Source organism: Hippoglossus stenolepis, chromosome 23 (assembly GCF_022539355.2).
Source record: "Hippoglossus stenolepis isolate QCI-W04-F060 chromosome 23, HSTE1.2, whole genome shotgun sequence".
NCBI lineage: Eukaryota > Metazoa > Chordata > Actinopteri > Pleuronectiformes > Pleuronectidae > Hippoglossus > Hippoglossus stenolepis.
This window is the reverse complement of record NC_061505.1, coordinates 8194718-8214090: the sequence shown is the minus strand read 5'-3', so window position 1 is coordinate 8214090 and position 19373 is coordinate 8194718. Positions and strand designations below refer to the sequence as shown.

At 44.5% G+C, this 19373-nt stretch overlaps 1 protein-coding gene across 43 annotated transcripts in view; it reads right to left on the bottom strand.

The window, feature by feature from the left end:
- LOC118102710 (receptor-type tyrosine-protein phosphatase delta) overlaps positions 1-19373 on the bottom strand; it is a 344139-nt gene that overhangs the window by 20964 nt on the left and 303802 nt on the right. For 12 of the 43 annotated variants that reach the window (XM_035149111.2, XM_035149118.2, XM_035149121.2 and 9 more), the window contains 17 exons: positions 17832-18413; positions 17230-17375; positions 16573-16717; positions 14660-14965; positions 13570-13763; positions 13143-13169; positions 12653-12770; positions 11709-12296; positions 11146-11246; positions 10768-11024; positions 9757-9850; positions 7871-8080; positions 6753-6913; positions 4467-4478; positions 3413-3525; positions 1223-1264; positions 543-640 (listed from right to left, as the gene is read on the bottom strand). In XM_035149111.2, the coding sequence (XP_035005002.1) occupies positions 543-640; positions 1223-1264; positions 3413-3525; positions 4467-4478; positions 6753-6913; positions 7871-8080; positions 9757-9850; positions 10768-11024; positions 11146-11246; positions 11709-12296; positions 12653-12770; positions 13143-13169; positions 13570-13763; positions 14660-14965; positions 16573-16717; positions 17230-17375; positions 17832-18413 (3194 nt within the window). The remainder of the gene's footprint in view (positions 1-542; positions 641-1222; positions 1265-3412; positions 3526-4466; positions 4479-6752; positions 6914-7870; positions 8081-9756; positions 9851-10767; positions 11025-11145; positions 11247-11708; positions 12297-12652; positions 12771-13142; positions 13170-13569; positions 13764-14659; positions 14966-16572; positions 16718-17229; positions 17376-17831; positions 18414-19373) is intronic. The other 31 variants (XM_035149114.2, XM_035149115.2, XM_047338856.1 and 28 more) reach the window with 12 other exon arrangements.

The following is a 19373-nucleotide window of genomic DNA, read 5'->3' as shown; positions in this document are numbered from 1 at the left end:
ATCTTTGTGTAGGTTTGGATGTAACTCTGCCATTTTTACTTGGTTTAGTCACACGCTCATTTTTTTCAAGTGTCGCTAATAACATTAATGAAGTTCTGTCGTCCTTTTGACTGTTTCTGTAAGTCATGTCAGCAAGCTAGCAGGAAGTGGACTATAGCCATTATTAACGTTATTAATTAAACCTGTTTACTTCCTGCTGTGACACGTCAAATCATACCGGCTAAATTTAAATCTGTGATCTATTCCGATGACGATATTTCCTCCATGAATATAGCTCCTAATCCCCCGACTGGGCGCCCGTCCACCAAACCCAGTTGTCACATTGTTGTCATGATTGAACTGCTGTGCGGTTGGCATGGGTGTGCATTGGTAGGATTAAGCCCTCCAGGAAAATATCGTTAAATGCAAGACTGTGGTGTTTGCCCACCACACCGAACAGCGACAGCGATTTAAAATCGGCGTTCGTGTGAGCACCTGGGGCTTGATCGTGTATATGACTGTACGGGTGTTGCCGTCTTCACGCCACGACGCTTCATGCTCACCTCATATTCCTGTGAAAACTTGAGGTTGTCGTTGGCTTTCAGGCGCTCCTGATGATCTGCCAGGTCCATGACAGGGATCGGAGGGTGGCTTGCCATGCCTGTCAATAAGATGGACTGAGGGTCAGTCACGAGCCTTGTAAGAGGCCATTACCCAAGCACAAGCCAACAGGGAATCATTAGATAAGCAGCAAATGTGTGTTTAACAGGGGGGGGGGGAGGGTGGGAGAGTGGGTATTGTTAGGCTAGGTTGTTCACTCAAAGCAGTGGCCATGCTCATAAAGAGTATATGGACACAGAAGCCAATGGGAGTCATCGAGCACACTTTCCCCCCACTGGGACTCTCCCTACTGGGAGAGAAGGAGGTTATTGGCACAGAAAGCTGGTGTTTGGTTAGCATGGCAGGAAGACGGAAAAAAAACATCCCCAAAGAAACAAAACGAAAAGACATTCCAAATGTTAGGCCAGATGACGCCTGCTTTGAGTGATGAGATGTTTTCAGGCTGTCATTTCAAACTCCTCCTCCTCCTCCTGTGATGACGTAGCATTACACCAGATGGATTAGATGAGGATGGGAAAACAAGACTAGGATGGAAAAGAAGGGAATTAAAGCTAAAAAAAAAGAATTAAAGAATAAAAGAAAAACCCAAATCATGTCAAATGCATAATCGAGACCAACTAACTTGACAAATGGAGGTTACTGGGGTGACTGGGCGCACCTGAACCTGCGGAGGAAACGGCGGTGTGATCAAATTTATTACAGACCTCAGAGCAACAGGATGACTGTATTCAAATGTGGAAATTGAAACGTGACAAGATGAAGCTGAATGATTGTGCGCTCTCTAAACCGGGACATTTATTAGTAACACACACATGATCATGCTTGAAGCTTGACAAAAGCCACCGAGCTTAATTCATAGACACGAGAAAGCAAACTATAAAAATTCCAGCCGCACAAACCAAAGTCGAGCACCTATAGGATATTATTTGACATTCGTTATAGCTTGAGGGTGCTGACGTGGTGATATACTACTTGCATAGTCTGCATCATAGTGTCTCAGCCTGCAGTTCACTTGACTTTGACGATGTAAACTTGACATTTGATACTTAACAATGTCAAGTTTAACAAAGTCAGGTAAAGCGACATGTTATTTATTGGAACTACACACATTGATAGATCAACTAAATACTACAACATAATCACAACTCATTTGTGGGTTTTTTTTTAAATCCAATGTAATTGTGTGATTTAGCATTTAATTAAGTCAGTTTCATAAGATCTTGTTAATGTAGCATGTAGTAATAATTCCATCTCTAGTCTTTCGAGTGTAGATGAGGGAAAAGATCAAAAGTGCAAAAGATGCCTTTCCGTGCACGTCGTTGGAAATCGAGCCCACGGCTAAAGATCTGCGACTCAAGAATTCAGGTGCCATTTCGACACACCAGTCGGTCGATGGTCTCCCTCTCCGACAGTGAGGTGCTGTTTCATTTTGGATGCACACACACAAGTGGGCATTAGCTAATGGAAGCCGTTCGTCACTCTCCCTCCCACTCTCGCATCTCTATCTGGAAAAGACTGCAAAGGGTGTCGCTATCCCAGCCCACTACTCAAAATCCATTTCCACCACGGGGGGACAATGAAAGGACCATTTCCAACACGCCGTCGCATCAAGCATCCTTAAGATGAGAATGTCCATTGAGGGGTAAAGAGGTGGAAGGAAGGGCAGAGGGAGAGAGAGAGAGAGAGAGAGGTGGTCTAAATGTAGAAGTGCTTCAGGACTTGAGAAGGAAGTGGTCACGTGGCGGTGAGAAAAAAAACATGTTTGGTTCTTTTTCGTTCCACGCAGATAGCCGAGCTCTCAGGAAGGCTGTTGGGGGAACAAAATGATGGCTTGAGAGGCGAGTGCAATAGTGGGAGGATGGTTGAGATCACTCTGAGCCAAAAGGAAAAATACCCCTCTGCCAGGATGAAACAGCCAGTAATGGTCCTAACATCACTGAAGAGCTTTCATAAATATGCATAATCTTTTTTTTTTTTTTTCAAACATGAGCCTGCGGAGATAATTCATCCTCCTTTCATACGAGCTGACCTGAAAAATATGGCTTTGATTTTTACAACATTATTGGCAGTCCCCGAACACCTGTCCAAAAGCAGCCGGTGCCAGAGGAACTCAAACGGCAGTTAAGTGCATCGGGGCGGGAGCAAGAGATGCTCACCACCCTTTCCAGGTGATAAATGGACTGTGGCTCCCCGGTCGAGGAACGGGAACGAGCCGAGGCGTGACCGCTGACCACCACTCACCTCAGCACTAAAGGTCAGAGCGAGTAAACACCAGCGTTTTTCAGCCCGTCTCCACTTTTTTTTTTACGGCCGCCCCCCTTCGACTCGCTAAACAAAACAAAGCACATGAGCCACGACGCGTTCTGTGTTTCCCTCACCTGCCGCAGTGCTGCAGCGCGGGACGTCCGGCAGCAGGACGCTACTCTGACTAAGCATGACAAGTCTGGATGACCTGGATAACCCAGGTGCAGGGGGAGATGACAGGTGTCGTGAAACTGTCAGGCTTGCATTTCTGCCTCTTCATTTTTTTTCCACTGATAAGGGCCTCCGGGGAGGACACTGTCAGTTTTGACCCTCCGTGCCTTCTCTAAGCACCTGTCCGCCGTCTGCAAATTGCTCGCTTGTATCCCGCCGATCTCACTGCAAAGATGACGGGGACCCTACGAGGACGTTATTGTATTAAGTGTCCGCAGCGGACAAGGGATGCTATGTGGCTAAATGTGAAAACAAACCCTTAAAAGCAGGCAGTCAGTAGCATCGCCAACGGTCTCCGTACCACAGACGTCACCGGCTTCAGTTTGAATATACTCACCGGGTGTTTGGAAGTTGAGACGCCGCAGCTCCACGGGATCAGTGGGATGATGCAGCGGCATTTCCTTGCTGTTGGGGAGACTTCCTTTCCTAGCTTCCGATTCTGCTCTTTTTCTGCAGGATAAACAGCAGATTGTCATTCTTTGGGTATTTTCTTTCCTGCTTGGCGCACAAAACTCTGTATAACCGCAAAGCGTGCCTTGTGGTCTCACTGGATGATGAAGGCAGATGTATAATTAGGAAGGTGAAAGGACTACATCCTTACATCTTACTTACAGCTACGGGGGGTTGGACTAAATGGCGTCATTACTCCCCCTCTGTATAACACAATCCACTATAGTAGCTATTAACTACTACCTTTGTGAAGCCTGCATTGTTCACTTCTCATTGTAGGTGTCACACAGGATAACGATTCAACCCTGCAGTAATTCTGAAGCTGTAGTTATAGTTATTGTTGCATTATAATGTAAACGGCTCCCGTTTTATTATAAAAATAATAACTTTACAGGAACCTAATTCACTAAAGTGCTATTGTACTTGTATTATATTGTTGAGTATTCTTGTTATTTTTCAGTATTTGTCTACATTATTTTTGTATCTGTGATAGTTTGTCTCTCCTCCACTTATTTCCGTGCACAACTTTGTCACCTCATAAATAAACTGCTGGATGCCTCAAGTGTCAATTTCATAAAATGTGAAAATTCATAGGAATCAATACAGCGCTGGTAGTTGTACTAGTAATTGCAGCATATAAATAATATACGCGTTAGATGAATTCAAAGTTTATTAGTAGGAAAAGTCAACCCGTTTGAACTTTCTATAAATGCCTGCTGACAGCTGCCGTAGAAACAATGTCGCTTTGCCAATCGCGAGCAGCGCGTTTGAACATATGTTCATTTTGAATGAGCACATAGCCCCGATTTCACAAATGACCTCAACTCCAGTGGACGACCAATTTCCATACGTTTTAGATATGATATGTACAAGTCTAGGAATAAAGGAAAAAGGGGGGTTTTAAAAAGGGATTAGTTTTCCTGCTTCTTTCTCACTCTTACCTGTCTGGTTTGCTGCTCCGTTGGTCAGCAAGGAAAGAAATATCGACACAACATTAGGTGGTAAGACCTTAAGCTTTAATGGAGAAATTCCAGAAAACTTTCTTTAGGGTAAGTGAAGAGAAAAAACAAAACGATACCAATCATATCTCAGCTTTGCTTTGTGTACAAGATTAGCGACGCTTCACTTCTCGAGATTATACTCAATTATGCAGCCTTGGGGGCTCTTTGTTTCAAACACTACAGTTTCCCAGGTGCATCCAAGATTTGTACATTGTATCTCCGCTATTTCAAGCAGTTTCAGCTGATTGCGTCTTGTTCAAGCATAAAAGTCATCTCTTGACTTCTAATTGCTGCGTCGGCCTTTTCCTGCAAATAAGCCTCCTGCGTTCTGCATTTATTAAAAATCAAGAATTACGCATATTTAGGATTTATGCATGTATGAGATCCTAACTTTAAATGAATCTGTAAATATATAAGGAATTAAAATGTATGTTGCCATTAATTTACCTTTATTTTTTAGTCTGGTTACTAAATTATCTTGATTTATATTTCTGACTGATGAAGTTGACCCTTTTTTTTTATCCCCGAGCTCAAATTCACATGCTAGTTGCCCTTTGTTTAGCACACGAGGAGCTTTCTGCCACATAAAAATTGATCTTGACAAGAGAAACGTCTCCTACTTATGCACTCCATGTTCCCTAACGTGGAGGTGGCGCGGGCGCGGTAATCGATGTGTAAATCCACCGGACACAAATGGAAACACTGAAACCTTCACAAACAATCTTTGCTCAGTTTTCATCCAACTTTTTTTTTTTTTCACTATTCAAACCAAAACTTGATATGAATGGATCCCAAGGACAATGAGGTGAAAGAAAGGAGAATAAAGCACTTTGCATAAACCTCTCACATTATCCTGATGTCATAGATAATGTGACATATAGATAATTTCTTTTCAGCTGACTCTACATTTACTAATCTTCCCCTTCCTAAAATTACTTCTTGAGAACTACTGTGAAATTCTGCTTAGGACCGGACATTTAACTGCAGGAACTTTGCAGAACATGTAAAAAAAAAAAATGGAGAAAAGACATCATAGCAAAGGATGGGAACTAAATCTGTGTGTAAAACAGTTGCATGTGTGTGTCCTGGCAAAACAGGAGGGCAGCATAAGGTCAGTGTCGGAATCTGGAGCCGAGCCCCCTTGTGGGACGGGCGGTCTTAAAAAAAAAAGGGCGAGAGGTTGGGGTTGGCTGGGATGCCGGCCCAGGCCCCCGGGGGCCCGCTCCAGAGCTGCACACACATGCAACGACATGCAGCAGATAGTCTACGCTGTCCCCCTCCTACGCTTGAGTGATGAGCAGTGACAGCTCGAGGTCTGGCTACCACAAGGGGGTTTCAGAAACACACACAGAAAAAGGCTGCTTTGATTCAGTGTGAAAGTGCACAAGTGTTTTCTCCGGTTTAACATGTGTTTTGTGTGCGCGCGTGTGTTAGTGCAAGTGGGTTCGATGGATGTGTCTGATTAACTTTCAGTCAGCGCACGTGTCCGCGTGAAGGACTGTGGGCGTCTGCGCTTGATGGCTTGACAGTTTGGGTTGCTGTGTGCCTGGATTTGCTCATCGGAGATTTAGTGTTTGCGCTACCGTGAGCGAGGGTCACGGATAGTCTGGGGATCGATGCGCCTCAGGCTTTAAGTTGAAATCGTGCATTTAGTGTCTGCATTCAAACGTGCAATTTGACGTTTGAAACATCGTGTTGGTTTCAGGAACTAACAACTAAAATATTAAAGGTTATGTGGCTTTTCATGACGTAAATTCTAAATGCATGTACAGTAATAATGTATAAAAAAACCTTCCCCGTGGCATGAATATGTCACGGCTCATCATGGTTCGATTCCTGTGCATTTCTTAGGTTGCATTCATACTAAAATTATCTCTGCCCACACAAGCATTTTGGCTCCGTATCGGGTTTAACCCTGTCCACGCCCACGCCCACGCCTGGAAACCGGTGTAAATAAAATTGACTTAATAATAGCTCGTAGACCCAATCAGCAAGAGGTTGTGCGTCTCTACTTCATCGTTTCAAAACATCTCTTTCTTCCCGTCAAAAACTAAAATGGCGCCTGCTGCGTTTCCCAGCTCTAAAACTCTGGAGTAGTGTGGACGCCAAGCGCGTGGACGCAGGTTTGATGCATTTTCAAACGAGAAAGTAGTAGTATGAATGTAGCCACAGACAAAGTGGGGAAATCAAAAAACTTTAGTCTGGACTTTACTGTCACGTCCTTACCTCTTGTAGAGGAGGATGGCGATGACGATGCATATGATGAAGACGACCGCCAGCACAGGGCCCACCACCCAGATGAGGCCCTCCTCCTCATCGATGATTGGCTGGGGGTCCGTGTCGGCCGAAACAACCGGGTCAGAGTACGGGCTGGTGGCATACATGATCTGAGGCAGGGGAAAGAAGGTCTTTGAAATGTGCATCAGGTAGTTTCATTTCAACCAAATGATGCCACTTTTACGTATTAGATATTATGCTACACCTTTAAAGCTATTTCTACATGGTACCTTTAGAAAAATGATCTTAAACTTAACATCCAGAGGTGAATGCTACAGTAGATTGCTTCCTATTTGTGATATGCAAAGCATTACTAAAGACTACTGAGAATCACAAGAGCAGAACAAGACTCTGACAAAGACAGCATGACCAACATTACAAATTAAAAGCCAATAACCCGTTTTTCGGTGTGTAATTTCTGCTGAGCTGCAATCACAATTATCTACAATATCTCGCCTGTGCAGGAGCCATGATTGGACCTATTCACATTCTAAGGGCAGATAAAAAAAAAAAGGTCTTGTGGGAAGAAAATAAATGCTTCAGTGGGCAAATTAGAGATTTCCCTCCGTCCATCATTATTGTTTTGGCTCTGCCTGAACTCGGGGGCTGGTGGGAGAGTGTGTGAGGCGGCACTACAGACCCGGCAGCTCATCAAATCCATCATCTCACCTGCAGCCGCCTAATCATGCAGCTCCCAGGTCTTCGGTCCAGACAGATACATGCACACATACACACTAGCTGCGGCGGTGGAGATAAGGCGCGCCGCACGTAGGACGCAATTAAAGAGGAGCTCCGTTATCACTGTCTTCTCGCACTCGGCCGAGGTCTTCAGGGGTTTCTCTCCCCGAAGCAGGAAGGGTCAGCGGTCTGCTTTAAGTTTCTGAGTCAAAGTCTCACAAGGGCTGAGAGTAACACATCTGACCAGAAGTAAACTCCGACCCTCCATAGAGGTGTGGTGAATTTAACCCTTCATGCTCATTAGCATCCGCAGACAAAGAACACATCACTATGGAGGTATAAGTCACATGGGTAAAAATGCGAGAGAGAGAGAGAGAGAGCAGACTTACGTTTTCCGACATTTCCAGGACAGCGAGCACAAAGAAGATGTACTCCTGACCATTCTGGAGTTGCTTGTTCTCAAAGTCCCCGTAGGTCTTGCCGTCTCCCAGGGTGAAGTCTTTAGGCAGGTCTTTGAAGTAGGCAGCGATATAGGCTTTGGGTTCAGCCTGCCGCTGGAACCGGAGGCCTCTGCTCGTTCGGTTTATCTCCTTCAGCAGCTACAGCGGCGGAGAGGGAGAGCAGACGGGGCTGATAAAACACACGCAGACGCGTTCCGGCGCACACATGAAAAAACGCATCGGCACAAACCAAATCTGTCTATCTTCCCTGACTGCTAAGCTGAAAATGCTGATGCAAAAAGCGCAACATTACAGAAAAGATCAATGACTTATTTCATCTGTTTTTGGACTACAAAAGATTGCGAGATTAAAAGATTGCGTGGCTTTCCAGCATATAAAACAGTTGAGGATTATCCAGCAGCTTCAAACAGTGCAAAAGACTAAATTCATTTAAAACCTACGCAGCTCATTTAGTTTTCCCGTCTCGATACCATCGGAAATATATTTTGCTGAAACTTCTAGACAAATAGAATGTGCGGTTCATTTTTTTGGGGACGGTGTACATCTGCTTCAAACTATATTTTTCCACTTATCTAACAAATCATATCTTAAAAATTAAGTTAAGGGCAGGAATCACCCAAAACACACAATAACAATAATGGTACTAATAATGTTAGTATCAGGCTAAAGGTAACATAGTTAGTGTGTCCTTCTTACAAGTGTGTATCATCGGACTTTAACGTTCAAGTGCAGAGCGTGGATCATAATTATTCTCATCAAGCCTGCTAGTTGTTAGGGCATCTGATTCCCTGTCTCTGCACGAATGAGTGTGTGTGTGTGTGTGCATGTGCCCGCTGTGCGCGCCTGTCATTCACACTGAAGTGTGTGCGTTCTCATGTGTGCTCTGTTTGGGCTGCTGGGCTGTTGGTGCGGCCCCCGATAATGTCTTCAATCATCTCTCCTGTCAACGCCGCTAAATCTAGCTGCCCTTGGGAAAAGTTGTGAAAAGGTGAGTGCCAATATTGACAAACAAATAAATTCTGACAGAGGGGCGACTTTTGGGCAATCGGTCAAGGCTACAGACAACGGGGCCTTGCAGGCACGGGCTGTGAACTCAATGGCAGATGAGACATGGCGTGTTTTGTTTCAGCCTCCTGGACATGTCATAAAGTGTGATGTTTGTCCAATACAGCTAAATATTTTTAAATATTTTGATTTAGAAATCTGGCCCGAAGAGTAACGTGAATGGGGAAAAGCTTTCTAGAGGTTTCGAGAGATCACTGCACTACCGATAAAAAGTTTTTTTTTTTCCTCAAACCTTCTTCTCGCACATTTAATTGTGCACGTGATTGCACAGGCGCTTCGGAAAAAATTGTCTCAAACTGGTTTAATACAAAAGTTGTCAAGTGTTTTGTGCACACGCGGTAGCCCGGCTCTGCGTGGAATGAGAAGAGACGTGAAGGCCTGATGCAGCTCTTCAGGTAATTACCACAGACACAAAGAGGAGGAGGGGGAGGAGGGGGAGGAGGTGGGCACGGGGGTTGAGTTTGCAGTGCACTCGATGGCTACTTCATGTTCTCATTTCCATATGAACAGTGTTCTCTGCAGCTATTTGTGTCAATCAGCGAGACTCATCTCCCGTTCCCTCTTAACGGCCTCAACCCGATTTCTTTTCTGGTTTTTCCGAGAAGAGATGGGCGATATGGGAACACTGGTGCGCTGTTAAGAAGCTGGGTTTCAACAACCGGATTAATTGAAAGTAATGGAATTCTACTTTTACTTTTTCTTTCCTAATAACCCTGACCCATCATATCCAGCTCATGCTTTAAACCCACCTCCTCCAGATTCATCTCATCGGGGTTGTCCCAGGGCTTGAAGAACTTCCCCGTGCGCTGTTTTTTCAGAGGCACCACCACGATGAAATATCCCCTGCAAAATAAACAGACAGGGTATTAACATTCAAGGCAAGATGGAATGTCTCTGCCACTTTCCAGGAGACAAACGCTATATAAAAGAGAGAAAAGTCTTTGTTTACCAGAACCATAAACGTAATCGTGCTATTACCATGTCATGTGGCTCTTTATCCCCCGATTAGGACTATTTTTTCTTCTGTTTTAACAGCTAGGCAACACGGTTACACCTCACTGAGGCCCCCTGTGGGTTAATTAGGAGACTCTCTGTGTATGCAGACGAGATGCAGAATTAGAGGGATTTTCATCCCTTCATCTGGGTGGCAAGAGAGATAACGGCCTCTGCCAGAGTCGGGCTTCCTGGTTGGGCACTGCACTGGCAGGCGTTGGCCAGGAAGGCAGTGTGGCAGGCTAATGGGAAACTAATTAGCTTAAGCTCTGGCATGGGAGACACTGGGCCAAATGCATCCAGCAAGATCAGAAAAAACCCCAAGATGGGTTTGAAGCGTCGGTCTACAATCGGAAACACTCCTTGGCCTTTTGACAGCCCTGGGCTCTGTGGAAAGGCTATAAGAGACTTTATAGGGCTTAGAGGAATGTGCTTAAATGAGTTGCTCTGCTTCAGAGTGTAATGACTGAGGTGAAGTGGATATTACACTGAATCGTAGGGATGAATATAAATGACTCTGTTTTGGACAAGGTCAGCTATCAAGCTAACTTGTTTATTTCCATCCCCCGATGCATCGGTAAGAAATAATAGTCGGTAATGTGGCAAATGGTAAAGAAATGGAGGGGGTTCCATTGCACTGCAGGGATTTGTTTACATGTCAAATCATAATATGCAAGATTACTGTTGCTGCTTACTTGCAATACTGTTTACAGTGCAACATTTAGGAAGCCATGTAAAACCCCTTTACTCCGATCGTCCGCACTCACCTCACTCTCTCAGAAGTCTGCACCGATGGCAGCTCCACAGTCATCATACCGTCCGAGTTGGTCTTGCCGATCAGGTACGGCTTGGTGCGCAGGATGTCCGGGGCCGTCATGGTGGACACGCGGTGCTGCAGGCCCCCGGCGCTGTTGCCGCGGTTGGTCAGGAGGAAGGAGTACTGCGTCTCGGGTTGAAGACCCGTGATCAGCTTTTGCGACAGCTTGCCGTCCACCTCCACGCTCTGGCCGTTGTCGTAGAGAATCTGAATGGGAATGAGTTGATGTTTCATGGTGAGATTGAAGTCTCAGTTGTGGATGTTAGCTGAATCATTTTTTGTTGTGTGAAAAAGCATGTTAGCATATATTTATCCAAGCGGTGCTCACAGTGAAAGGCTGAGCCGGGTTGTAGGTGTCTGGGATTTCCCAGGTCAGCCACACTGACGTCTTCATGGCAGCTTTCACGTGGAAGTTTTTTGCAAACACTGCTAAAAGAAAGGGGGAGCATGTGATTTAGACACAAAACAATCCTTTTTTTTCTTTTTATCAGATTCCACCAATGGTCCCACACCAGTGCTTACCTGAGAAAGTCTCTCTGAAAACCAGGCTGCAATCATTGCTACACTGAACTCAACACTCTCCTCTTACCTTCTTACAAACTCCAACTCTTATGTTAATGACTGAGCTGTGCTTGACTGACGAGACACGAAGAGACATACATACTTACTCGATGTGAGTTTAAAAAAAAAAAAATCATGATTAGATTGTGGAGTCTAAGGGTATGGAATTTTGTTAATATGAAGTTCCCTGATTGATTCCAAACTCTCTCAACTTCTGCCATTTGAGCCTTTTGTGTGGGAAGCTGCTGTGGTTGGAAAAGGGGCTGCGCAGGGAAAGGTTGACTTTAAAGAGGAAAAGGACTTTTAAAATGTTCATGGGCTGCGTCCTACCTTGATCCAAAGGCTGTGTCCTGAATTGGACACTTGGGCTATAGGAACCAGAGCCCTTGCTGGTGAAGGCACACATTTTAATATCATAAGTGGTATCTGCCTTAAGGCCATCCAGGATGACTGTTGATTCCGGGGCGGTGATGAACAGCTCTGAGGGACTGCGCGGGCTGTTGATGTCCTTATACTGCAGAGCGTATTTCACGATTTGGCCGTTTTGCTCCGCCAGCAAAACAGGATGCCAGCTAACCTGAATAGTGGAGGTGGTGGCACCTTCGGCCGTGATGCTCTGAGGGTAGCCGCTCGGGACATCCTCGTTTGTGGTGACCTCTTTGACTGTCTCTTCGCCAAAGCCCACCTTGTTGCGCGCAGAAAGGCGGAAAGTGTACGAGGCTCCCTTGTGGATCTCTTTGGTCGTGTAGTGGTTCTCGCGCTCGGGGAACTCAATGACGGTCAGCGGATCCACGTCTTTGCGACCGAAACGGAGGCGGTAGCCTTGGAGGGGCCCGTGGGTTAATGCTGGGGGATGCCACTGGAGGAGAGCCGTGCCCATGTTGGTGGTGCTGACCATTAGCCGAGGTTTTTCAGGAACTAATAGAGAAAGGGAAAGCTTGTTAGAGATACACTGTTTTGGATGAATTACTGCTGAATGCAATAGCTGAGCTCTTTATTTCTCTCTCTCGCTACATTTTCCATTACTGTAAATGTGCCATCAGCATCGCTGTGTCACACCAGTGGGTTCGAGTTATTGCACTAAATGAGACAGCAATTAGCTGTTTCACACTTTTCACACTCGGTGACAGGAAAATGTGCCTGGTGCTCTTATTTTCCCCCTCATTAGATGAAGCTTCACTGCTTTACAAGGTAGAAAATGCACTGTTTGATAAACATATAGTATATTGACAGAGAAGCGCAGGAGATTCATCAGCAGCGACGGGATCCGTTACCTGCGCCAGTGGTCGTGATCAGTTTGGGCTTGCTGCGTGCACCGTCACCCTTTGTGGTGTAGGCTGCCACGGTGACTGAGTACGTGGTCTCAGCCTGCAGCTCGGCGATGATCATTTCCTGTGAAGATGCAGGACTTCAGTTGCCGGACACACACTCGCTGATTTTACAGATGTTAGCAAGCAGAGAGGTAGTAGTGGACTGGGGTGTCAGCGGAATCATCACAAAGGACACAGCAGACATGTTCTCTCAGCACATACTGATTTGTGAGGGATAAATAACTTGAGTTCTCTGTGCAACATTAACTTAATCATGAAGAATTCAACTCTTTAAAGCCAGCGTTTGCCGTTTGGTCAGTTCTATTTTAATTCCAACTGCTAGGCCGAGCTATTGTTAAATAAAACAAATCAGGCCACACACTCCTGTTGTGAAAAGAGACACATGCCATTCATGCAGAGGACAACAAGGATTCTTTCAGGTTTAGCTACTCACATGTTCAGTTGAATCATCATATTCCCACTGATAATGATATCAGAGTGTGGAGAGAAAAGAGACAAGAAATAAGGGCAGGTAGACACTAATCACTGGTGAGAAAATACACGCACACAGTTCGTCTGCTACCACCAAACACATGTGTTGGCTTATACACAATTATAGAAAAGTAGCAATAACTCTATGTAGATACATATGCATTGGATTTCTGCTTCAAGTGTTTTTAGTGACAAAACAGTTGAATAGTCGCTATTTTATTCAGTTCATTTATAGATATGACATTGTGGAGATTAGCTTATTTCCCATTTCAAATGACAGTGTGTGTTGTGGTGCATGTAAAGGTTGAGAGAGAGAGAGAGAGAGAGAGCGAGAGAAGGAGAGATTGTGTCTGAGAAAAAGCACAGGCTGGCTGAGGAGGGTGTTTTACCTGGGCATCATCAATCAGGATGTCCTTGATGACTGGCTGTCCTGTGGGCTCCCCATTAACCATCCTGACATAGTGCACCTGGTACCCTCGGATCTGACCGTGCTGCTTGGTGGGCATCGGTGAGCGCCAGATCACTTTAATTGACGAGGAGTTGACAGCCTCCACCTCAACTTTACGAGGTGGCCCGCTAGGAACTGGAGGAACACCATGGGATAGAAGAAAAAAGGTCAAAATTATAGAGAACCCCTTCATCTCTCCCTTTTTTTCCTTAAAATCTTGGCCAAAGTCGTGGCGCAAAACGCTGCAGTGGCGGGGGGAAAAAAATCACAAAAGTGCAGCGAACTGCAACAAGCACTGCATGACATCAATATTTCAACAATGGTAAGGGGGGGAAAAACCAACAGCAAAAACAGGTCTGACAACTGACCTAATCTTTACACATTAAAAATGGGTAGAGTGGATTTAAAAAACATGGAATAAAAATGTGTGTTTTGCCAAAATAGAAAAGTGGAGCCAAAGTTGGGGGAGCTTCAAGTGATTTGAAATGCTTGAAGCGCTGCAAGAAATTTTGGCTATGGAGCAAGGTAAAAATAAATAAAAAATGATTACATCACATGAGGGGAGAAAAAGGAAAAATAGATAAAAATGGCCTTTAAAAAAAAAAAATCTTCCACCTTTTTGTCATTCCCACTGTCCAGAAAAAAAACTGCTGCCTTTCAAAAAAAAAAAACTGCAGAGAATACTTCAAAGTTTGAAAAAATGACAGTAGGGACTGGAAGTTGGAGGCCAGCGGTTGAAAATGCCATACCATGTGTTGAAATTGAGCAGCTTTGGGGCAGAAAAAGGCCAAAAAAGTATTAAAAAAAGTGCTTTTGCAAAGTGAGTCTCAGTTTTTTTTTGAGGGGGTGGTTCAAAAAAGCGCAGAGTCCAAAAACGGGGGGGCAACAAGTATCAAGTGGCGAAAGTCAGAAGCAGGTAGAGAAGGGTAGAAAAGAGGGAGTTGTAGATATAGGCGAAGGTTGTTAGTATTTGGCAGGGTAGGTTAAGAGGGTTTGCAGTTGGGGGGGCTTTGTTTTGAGCGAACACATACCATCCTCCTCTGTGCGGACCAGCTGTGGCAGACTCTCCGGCCCCGCTCCCACATCCGTGTGCGCAACGACCGTCACGCGGTACTCTGTCCATTTTTCCAAGTTTTCCAAAAGGTACTGGGAGCTTTCCGCCGGGATGCTGGGGATCTGACGTGAAGGCGTGTCCTCCCCTTCCGTCTCGGCGTAGTGGACACTGTATTGTGTTATGATCCCGTTTTGTAATTCCACTGGGGGCGGCCGCCAACTTACCAGGACCCTGGTGGAGCTGGGGCTGTGGCACTGGACGTCCTGAGGTGGGCCCGAGGGTTCTGGATGGCGGGTTGGGGTTTTTGCAGCAGGTTTTTTTTTTTTGTTTGTTTGTTAGATTGGTCGGAAAGTTCATAGAGTTGGATATTTGGTTTAAAGGAGTTTCAGGGTTTTGGTTTTCGATCAGGGTGATGATGGTAGAATCGACCAAACAAAGGAAAAAAAGAAAAGGGAAATAAAATGACACCAAATGAGGAAAAATGCACAAGGGACTCATGGAGAAATGAAAATACTTGAAATCAATGACACATCACAAAGACAAAAAAGGTAAACACAAAAGTGTAAACACCGATGATGAATGGAGGGTGTCGGTTTGGAAAATGGACAGCTTTACCATTTATAACCTACCTTGGTGATGACTAAACAATATATAAAAGCAGAAGGAAACAAAAAATAAAATACCCTAATATATTATTTCTCAGTTTGGTTCTTTCTCAATGAAAACCTACAGATTTCTAGGTACTTTTTTTAAAGATAAACCATTCCAAAAATAAATGTAGTAATAACTGAGACAAATTTGGCAAGCAGTTTACCATCAATCCAAAAACATAAAGGTTGATGCTTTAACTAGTCTGAAATAGTAAAAATGTTGTTTTTGTCACCAACCTTTCCGAAGCCTGTTGGTTTGTGGTAAAAGCCTGATTGTACAACAGAGAACTTCCCAAGGAGACACGACTGGTTCATTAGAGTCTGATAACATTGGCATGCACTTTTTTTTGTAATTAAGTCCATCATTTACCTGCGAACAAACATCTGGGCAGAACTTCATCGCTTTGATTAATACCCACCTGATCTCTGCCCTTGTCTTTCCGGAGACCTGAGATCTATGTTTAGATTTGCGAAAGTCAACTGTAGCGGACTGTTTTTGAGGGTGTTTATCTGACACTGAGCAAAGCTGCAGTGAATTTAGTTCAATTTTGTCAGGAACAGATTTTAATTCCAACCTGTTTCATAAATCTGAGGTCTCCCTAACTACAGTCAATACTTCAATTGAGCTTTCTATGATAGAATTACTCCGCAGCGTTATTTCTTCCAATTTGAATTGAGTGTGAACATCGGTAAAGAAAACGGGAAAAAAATCCCCTTGACCTCTGGAGAAGTGGTTTTTTGGCAGCATAGCTACATAGAAAGCTCAGTCTCTCTTTTTTTGGTGCAAAAATGCAAAGTCAAGAGACAAGGCTTCCTAAAGGCCGCCGCCTGTGTGGGTAATGCAGATGTGGGCATTCATATAAATAATTCAAGACTTTATCCATTCATTTGAGCCTGCGCTGTTTTTGCACAACAAAGGGGAGCGGAGAGGGGGGGGCACTCTTTATATAACCTTGTCTCCGGACTTCACAGGAAAGCCTGGGTACACTGTCCATGCAGCCTTTTCAAGGTGAACACTGCACGGTCAGCTGGACTCCATGACACTTATTTACTGTTTCAAATCTTTACACCTTTCGGCTATTTTCAAATGCATTACCCCTTTTTCGAGTTCGAGACTTTGTTTGTGTTTTTGGGGAGGGCGGTGGGGTCTGCAGCACATATAAAATTGAGTGGAATGCATTTGAAAATGGGTTCCTTCCCAAACAGTGGGATGTGGGGTGAGATAAGGAAAGAGACCTACGTGTCTGTGGAGTTTCTGCCGAGATCTCGTTGGTGTAAGCTCCAACCCCATGTTTACTACGGGCAGCCAAGCGGAAAGTATAAGTAGTGAAGGGCTTCAAGTCCTTCAGCAGGTATGTTGTTGTCGGCTCAAAACTGATACGTTTCTGTGGGGGGAGGGGGGGGAGAGAAAAAAATGTGTAGTCAGTTTTCCAGAAAAGCAGGGAGCTAAAAAGAATAAAATGCTCTTTCAGATATATAAAAGAAATTGGCCGTGTAAAGGATATTATTAAATTGTCTGAGATGAGATGTAAATCCACATCATTAATAAAGCTTTATTTTGAAAAGTTACACGTTTAAGTACTTTTAGTCAGTGTTTGAAAAAGTCAAAGTACATATATAAGACTTTTACCCTATATATTACAAATCCCTCACAAAAACACCTATAATAGATTTATATTAAGGCATTATTTCATTTTACATTTTACTTTGGTGTATTAAAAACAAAAAAAAATGATATTCAATATACTGTTCATGTTTTATTGCCATAAATGAAACTACTTATATTACAAATTGAGCAACTTATTTGGCAAGAGAAAGATAATTCTCGTTCCTGTGTAATTCAGACTTTTGAAAGACTAACGTGTTGTCAAAGCCGTAAAACTCTGACATTTCTCACCTCCTCTTTGTCGTCCCTCTTCCTGTACATGAGTTCATATCCCGTGATTTGATTTTCCTGTCCGGTCTGTGCCGGGGCGACCCACGACAGCAAAATGCTCGTCTCCGACTTGGCTTCTCCCCTTAAGTCGGTCGGTTGGGAGGGAACTGGAATAAGAGCGGAGAGATAAATTCACACACTTTGTGGCGATGGGTTTATTGCCACAAGAGCCAGGTTTTCATTTCAGAAGATGCAGTCGGTTCAGCCTCATTAGCACCACGCTGGCACACAGTTACTTCACGCTGAAAACCATATCTGACTTTTTCACAAGAAGTAAACAAGAGGACCTTTCGAGTTTCTCGTCCTTAGTTAACTATTCTCATAAAAGAAAACATTCTCCCTCTTGAGTCAGCCGGGGTTGAAGTGTTTGTTGACAGCCTGAAGATGTTTGTGTGTGGTAGCTCTGGTTAGCAATCGTAACCCACTAATGAGGATCTAAAAAATGCCTTTGACACTCCAAGTTTGATTGTGGGGTGAGAACATTTTTGAAACTTTGAATTTTCTCACTTTGTTTATTTTTTTTTTGTATTCTTGTCTTCTACAATTCAACCAAATATACTCACCTCCTGTCTTAGCGATGATTTGAAGGTCTGCAGAAAGGGGCCCGTCGCCAACTGAGGTGTAGGCCAGCACCTTGATGTAGTAGGTCTTATTTGGGATGAGGCCCTGGATGGTGACAAAGTTAGACCCCCGGACAATCTGCTTCTCCCAGAGGTTGACATGCTGGCTGGAGTCCATGGTGTAGTAGACTCTGTAGCCCATGATCTGCCCATTGGCCTCCTCCGGCTCGTCCCAGTGAATAACAGCTGTGGTGGTGCTCAGCATGTGGCCTCTGACCTGCCTCGGTGCCGTGCTGGGTGCCTGCTCAGCTGTTTTGGCCTCGATGCTCTCGCTGGGTGGCCCCCGCCCGATGTTGTTCACGGCCACCACGCGGAACTCGTAGTCCGAGTACGGGCTGAGGCCCCCCACGCTGTACCGAGTGGTGGCCACGCCGTCGATCTCCTTGTACGTGTCCTCCGAGTACTTGGACTTGTGCTGGATGATGTAGTAGGACACCGGCTCCGGATTGCCGGAGTCCCAAGTCAGCGTTATGCTGGTGGCTGTGCGCTCCGTCACCACAGGGATGCCAGGAGCCTTGGGCAACGCTGCGATGATAATTATTACATAAATATTAATAAAAATGCAAATTATTCCGCAAACATTAGAAAGTTTTACCTCTGTAGAGTAATTTATGTCACAGTCCACAGAGACCTTTCTTTTAATTTGTTGATGGTTGAATAATATTGATTGCATTCATTTACCAGCCCACTGCACTTGATCCTGATGATATACCGTATATATCTGGAGTCATAAGAGACTCGTATATTCTGTGTGTTGTATTAGGTGGATAGTATTGTTAGAAATACATAAAAGAAAGAAAAATAGTTTAAAAAAGAAACAAATATGTGAGATTAAAAACTTGCATTCCCCCCCCATGTTCAGCAGCTAGTAATGCTGTTGTCTTTAATCTCAGATTTTCCCCGTGTTTATCACTTTAATAATTTAACAGGTAAATTTATTGCTTTAATCCCCTGCGCCGTGGCACATGGCAAAAGATATCAGGGCAATAAATTGTCTTTATATGCTGTCTGAGGTATGCTTCTGGGGGAGCTTGCTGCCAGACTGTTATATTGTGACTAATATCTCTGTGTTATGTCTCGGATAAACAAAACTGAGTGTGTGTGTGTGTGGGTGTGGGTGTGTGTGTCCACATGAACACGGTGACGGCAGTGCGGGATATCTTTGTGGTATGCTGCAGTGTAGATATGATTACACTCCGATAAGTAGCATGCCTACAGAAGACACCAAACAATACTCTATGTTTCAGCCCCCCCCCACCCCCTGTTATGCCCCCATCTCCCGCGAAACAGAAATCGGGCGCTTTCTGGCTCTGCAGCTTTCCAGCTGTGCGATAAGCACTTCACTATATTCTTAATCTGGCATCTAATGCACTGAGGCTGGTGCCAGGGCTTGTCTGAGGCATCAAGGAATCCTCTGCCGATGACTTATCGCGGCAGTGAGAAGTAAATAACTTTCTTTTAAGCGCTGCCAGTAGTCCCTGCTTG